Raw genomic sequence first — 6,000 nt, forward strand, 5'->3', positions numbered from 1 at the left:
ATAAATCCACACAATTCTATATAAAAAATAGCTTAACTTTACTGTAGACAGAGCATTTATGTGTTTTTATTTTAATTATTTACTTTTTGGTTTTTGAGACAGGGTTCTCTTATTTATGTGTTTTTAATGTAGGGCAGATAAAATTGAAGATCTGGGGAACGTAACTTGTTTCATTTGGTCGACCAGAAAACTGAGCAAGGCAGGGTGGGAGGTTTTGCAGGAATGCACTGTGAAGTTCCTGCTTCTGCCAGGATGGAACTACATAGCTGACACTCGGTTTCTGTTGCTTCTGAGCTGTCAGAATGGGTTCATTACCGTCCGTCTTTCTCATCTCTTTTCTACTGCTCGCTAACACTGGCTTCAGCTCTGAGTGAAGTTGTGCTGGTGCATATTACACCAGTAAGGCAGCATCTGCCAAGCCAGAAATAACAATAGGGCATTATATAGCCTGGTTACAAATGAGGTCCCGCCATCTGTGCGACACCTTCTCAAGTGGGGCTCGGATGGAAAAACTCAGCTTTAAACTTCCATAGATAAGCGTATTTTACTGATAGAAGATGTTGAACTTCTTGGGTTTGTGTGCCTCTGAAAAAGACAGACCCCACTTGCGAAACTGGAATGTTTAAGGAGTGAAATAACATGTTCCTGGTGGCATTCCCAGATCGTACTGAGAAGCACTCCACAATGCCAGACTCACCTGTGGATGTGAAGACGCAATCTAGGCTGACTCCTCCAGCGATGCCACCCCCCCCAACTACTCAAGGAGCTCCAAGAACCAGCTCATTTACACCAACGACATGTAAGTGCTCAGTTATGAATGGAAGTTTTCAATTTGGAATGCCCAATTAAAATTTTCTGCATGTAAAAAAACAATTGAGGAAAAATAAAATCCAATACCAGCGCCTTATGCAGAATCAAGTGCAAAAACCTTGAAAGTTTGCCAGTAGGTAATGGTTACTGAACCCAAACAAAAGTGTCATGTTTTAGGTATAATTAGTACAACTGTGAGTATTTGCTTGCCTTTACATTATTACTTCAACATTATAATCTGCTACTATTTGAACAAATGAATAATATTACATTTGCTCTCGTGTGCTAGTTATGCCTATGACTTTTAATTCATGTTAATGTAGAGCTCTCTATTTTGGTTGTTCCGTTTCTCTTAGAACATAAAAATATGCTATAATTATTTCTAGTTACTTCTACCTTGCTTTCTTCTATGTCAAATAGCTACAAATAATGTTTAAAAGAAAAAAAGCTCACATTGTAAAGCTTGAAAGGCCATTACTTGATGCAACAGTTACCTGTAGAAACTTTCTGAATTCACCAGCATGATTTTTGTCAGGTGCCTGCCAGGCTTTTATCAAACTTGACTGTGTTCAGCTCAGGTCCTATTTTCTGAGTTGAGTTGTTGGGGTACCTTTCCTCCTGTAGCATCCCAAAAGATGGTAGAGAGTTCTGAACCCCAACCAACCTCCCGACTCTAGCAGAGACACTTGTTGGGATGGTTTCAATCAGTCTCACGGTTCTGGTTAAAATTGTCATTAAGCTTTGTGAAGCTAAGAAATGTTTATCTGTTAGAGATGATACTATTAACGGACCATGTGCCATGAAACCATACAAGTGAAAAATATCTAAGAGATGAAAATAGAGTCATGAGTCTCTTAAGATACATATCCTAAGCATTCATGCATGGATGTCCTGCCTTTCAAAAGAGCTTTCTAAGTGTGTATAGGGTAGAAGGCTGTGACATGCCAAGTTGTAACATGTCATCAAAAGGCTTGTTATCCAAAGTCATGGTGACAGGCACATGACTCCTATGACAAGGCCCGGTGAGCTAACATTGATAGGTTACTTTGTTCCTCGATGAGATTAAAGAACGTTTAATTCTCTGTTTTGCTTTTCCTTTTGAGGCAGGGTCTCACTGAGTAGCCCATGCTGGCTTCGGACTTGCTATACATAGTCGAAGATGACGTTGAACTCCTTATCATCTTGCCTAATGTCCCAAGTGCTGGGATGCCAAGGATATACCACAGCACACCTCCACTTCCATGCTAGTTCTTCTAGACCATTATCTTGGTGTTCAAATACGTTTTTTTTTTTTTTTTTTCAGAAAGGAATTTAGTAGATTACTACTAACCCATGCTCTGTGTTAGACTGAGTTGCCCCCTTTCACTTTCTTAAAATAACTCCTTAGTAAATCCCAACCCATTTTGTCTTCCTATCTTCCTATGTAAAATTTACATTTCCTCCTAAATAAATGGTTACGACATAAGAGGGAAAGAAAATAGCCTTCTAATTGGGTGGTATAAGGTTCAAACTTGAAAGTCCTCTTCCTATAAACACAGCTGTCAGTTGTGTGTACAAAACATGATTAAAAATGCTCAGTGATAAATTTAGTCCCCACCAAATGTACACTTTCTCTGGGGGAGCAGTTTAGGGAGAAAGCGTCCTGTTATATTGATGTAAGCCTGTGACAAGAGGCTGACATCCAAAGCTGTTTGTGCTATGTTTGAAGCATCTCAGGTGGTTGGCATATGTGCACATGGGAGCGATGGCTGGCTCTGTGCAGCAGCAAGCTCCATTTATTATCAGCTTCTGTGCAGCAGGCTGCCCCTCACTGTGAGGAGGAGACTGGGAGTTGACAGAGTGACTGAGTCCCGTGTCGCTGTGATGGCCAAGCATTTTGCCAAATGTCCCAATGTTTGTTAAATCACACAACCACTAGATTTCAAGGCAAGGGCTCTTCGTGGTAGTTCTCTTATTCATTGTCTTTGTACATTTATCTACCTTTTCCTTCTGGTTTTGTGCCCTTGACAGTAACAAATGGCACGAGCCATTCACCTACGGCCTTGAATGGCGCCCCCTCACCACCTAATGGCTTTAGCAACGGGCCCTCCTCTTCCTCTTCCTCTTCTCTGGCCAATCAACAGCTGCCCCCGGCCTGTGGCGCCAGGCAGCTCAGCAAGCTGAAACGATTTCTCACTACCCTGCAGCAGTTTGGCAATGACATTTCACCAGAGATCGGAGAAAGGGTTCGCACTCTCGTCCTAGGACTGGTGGTAAGCAAGCAGGAATCTGTTTCCGGGGATAAGAGGCAGTGCGCGGGGTAGAAGTGGGGCCAGTAGGGCAAGGAAAGTAGATGCCCCAAACCCACAGCAATTTCTCTGTCTTCAAGTACTCTGCAAATCTATTTGTTTCCACAGTAAAGTGTTTTTCAGTTCTCCAATAGGAACGGACTTTATCATAGTCGATTCTACTATTTGACTGTTAACAATATAGAGATACAAATGAATTGTTGGCTTGGCTGGAAGTGCATGTATCTATATGCATATAAGTGTATTATGCATATATATATTTGTATAATATATGAACGTGTTCATGTAGGAGGCTTTTAATAAACATAGTCTCCTGGTACAGTTAATAGAGTGGTTTTGTTATGTTAATGAGTCACTTAATCTAATTGAATGCTTATTTTAATATCCTTGCTTTGGGATTTTTACTATTGGCGTAGATGAACAAGAATGTATAACAAGTAATACATTCTTGATTCATGTAGTTTTGTTCTTAAGGCTAAAGGCACTAAAGATTTTATTGTAAAATAATACATAAAATTGACCATAATTACCATTTTTAACTGTACAGTTTACTGGCATCACAAATACGGCCACATTGTACAGCTGTTGCCACTAATGTGTTTCCAGATCCAGAGCTGCTCTGTGTGTGTGTGTGTGTGTGTGTGTAGAGAGAGAGATAGAGAGATAGAGATAGAGGGGGGGGAGAGGGAAAGAACGCACACTCATGTGGGTTTGGGTGCACTCATGTGCATGTGTGTGTGTTGGGGGGATACCAGGGCCCCACATGTGCTAGACAAGTGTTTTTTTTACTGAGCTACATCCTCAGCCTTCTGGAGTCATTTCATTTTTTCTCAGCTAAAAACTGTACCCATCAGACAGTAGCTCCTCATTTCTCTGCAACCTGTAGCCACCCTGTAACAAGTAATTGAATTTATTCTGCAGCACGTGAGGGCCTCCAATTCTACTCCTCCTGTCTCAGCTTCCTGAGTTCTAGAACTACAGAAGCTGTGGCCCTTTAATTTTAATTCTTTACTGTAGGTAGAATTATTTAAAATGTTAGTTTGGAAATGAATTGTTCGCTCTGGCATATTCTACTATATTGTGTATGTTATCAATTTGGAAATGAGAGCATTCATCCTCTTTTAACCACTGACCTTCAAGTCACTTTTATATTAACTATGATTTTTGACACAAATAAGTGATTCCCTAGACCTTAGGAGGGCTGTAGCCCCAGTACTGAGTCATGAGGAGAGAAGAGTCCCCTGAATAGCCTTCCCTCCAGGCTGGAAGTGGAACTGAGGTCTGTCCCACAGATCATTTCTTTTCTTTATGTGGAGTGATCATGGGCAAAACAGGCCTAGAACACAGGCCTTGGGTCACCATTTAATAGCTTTTGCATTTAAAAAAAAAAGAATATCATGTTTCTCAGTCTGCCAGCTCCTCTGTCTCTAGGACAGAAGTGACTTTTGTGGAAGTAGAGTGTGTCCCTGAACTTCAGATCCTAGGTCAGTTACTTATCTCTTCCTTTATATTTATTGTTTTCCTCCCTCTGATGCTCCCTTCCCCCATTACTTCCCCCCTTGCTCCCCTTCCCCCCTCACTCCCTCTCTCCTGCCCTTCCTACCTTTTTCTGAGATAGGGACTCACTCTATAGCATTGGTTGTTCCAGAGTTCACAGGCTGGCCTTGAACTCATAGAGATCTACCTGCCTCTTCCTCCCATGTGTTGGATCAGTAACGTGAGCAGCATGCCCGTCTCTTCATTTTTAATTTTCAATTTGTGTAATATATAGTCCCTTCAGCATGTAAATAAGCTAAGTAACCACAAAGTAAATCCACAACAATAACTATGTCAAGTCAGTGATGAATTTGTTATTAGTTTAAAAATACATTTTGAGCTGTATGTGGTGATGTACAACTGTGATCCTAGCATGCAGAAAGCTGAAACAGAAGGATTGAGAGTTGGGGAGGTAATCTGGGCTACCTAATAAGATGCTGTTCCCCCTAATTTTCCCAAACTTAATTTTAATATTTTTTTAAAATTAAAAGTGGTTCCAAAACTCAAAAAGGAGAAAAAATTGATTGGCTTAGAGTTTTCTACTTATTAAGTGATAAATATTTTGAGTGAAACAATTTTTTCAAAATGTTAGCTTACTTACCTAAAATCTTATAAAGAAGTAGGGGATGGCTATTGTGTCCACATACAACAAGAAGTGACCTTTTATTTTTCTTGTTTTTTTTCTTTTTCATCTCACTGTGTAATCCTGTCTGTGTCCTATAATTTGATATGTAGGCTAGGCTGGCTTTGAACTCATAGAGATCTGCCTGTCTTTGCTTCCTAAGTGCTGAGATTAAGAATGCACACCCCATAGAAGTGACTACTTGTTAAGTGAGTAGGGAAGAAACTTTTGGTTTTTTGAGAAAAGCTTTCAGGATATAGTTCAGTCTGGCTAGAAGTTTACCATGTAGTTGGGTCTGGACTCGAACTCTTACTTCTCATGCCTCAGTGTCCTACATATGGGGATCGTAGGCATGCAGTGTGGGCCACCTTGTCCTTACTCAGACCCTGGGACATTTGTTTTAAGAATCTGACCTCAGGACATTTTATTTAATTTTGGTGACTAACTTTTAAAGGAGTGATTTTTATACATATTTTCTACATGGTAATACTGAATTATATAGTTATTCACTAAAATAAATGAGACAGTGAGAATGTCCAAGTGGTATGGGTAGGCCTGTGGTGTGAACTTGAGCACTAAATCCTAATAAACTAAATGGCCATGGTATTTAGGTGGGATTATGAGTAGTGTTAGACAGGGTTGTAAAACTGATAGCTAAAAAATTGGTACACTGACTCAATTCTTATAAACAGGAAGTTGATATTTATTCATAGTTTCATGTGAAAATGTTTTGAGTTTGAGGGT

General features: G+C 40.1%; 1 protein-coding gene across 8 annotated transcripts in view; it reads left to right on the forward strand.

The window, feature by feature from the left end:
• The window catches only part of Runx1t1 (RUNX1 partner transcriptional co-repressor 1), a 150,644-nt gene that overhangs the window by 89,332 nt on the left and 55,312 nt on the right, over window positions 1-6,000 (forward strand). For all 8 annotated transcript variants that reach the window (XM_036178166.1, XM_036178172.1, XM_036178169.1 and 5 more), the window contains 2 exons: window positions 662-799; window positions 2,821-3,062. In XM_036178166.1, the coding sequence (XP_036034059.1) occupies window positions 662-799; window positions 2,821-3,062 (380 nt within the window). The remainder of the gene's footprint in view (window positions 1-661; window positions 800-2,820; window positions 3,063-6,000) is intronic.

The sequence above is a fragment of the Onychomys torridus genome, chromosome 2 (genome assembly GCF_903995425.1).
Source record: "Onychomys torridus chromosome 2, mOncTor1.1, whole genome shotgun sequence".
NCBI classification, from domain to species: Eukaryota; Metazoa; Chordata; class Mammalia; order Rodentia; family Cricetidae; genus Onychomys; species Onychomys torridus.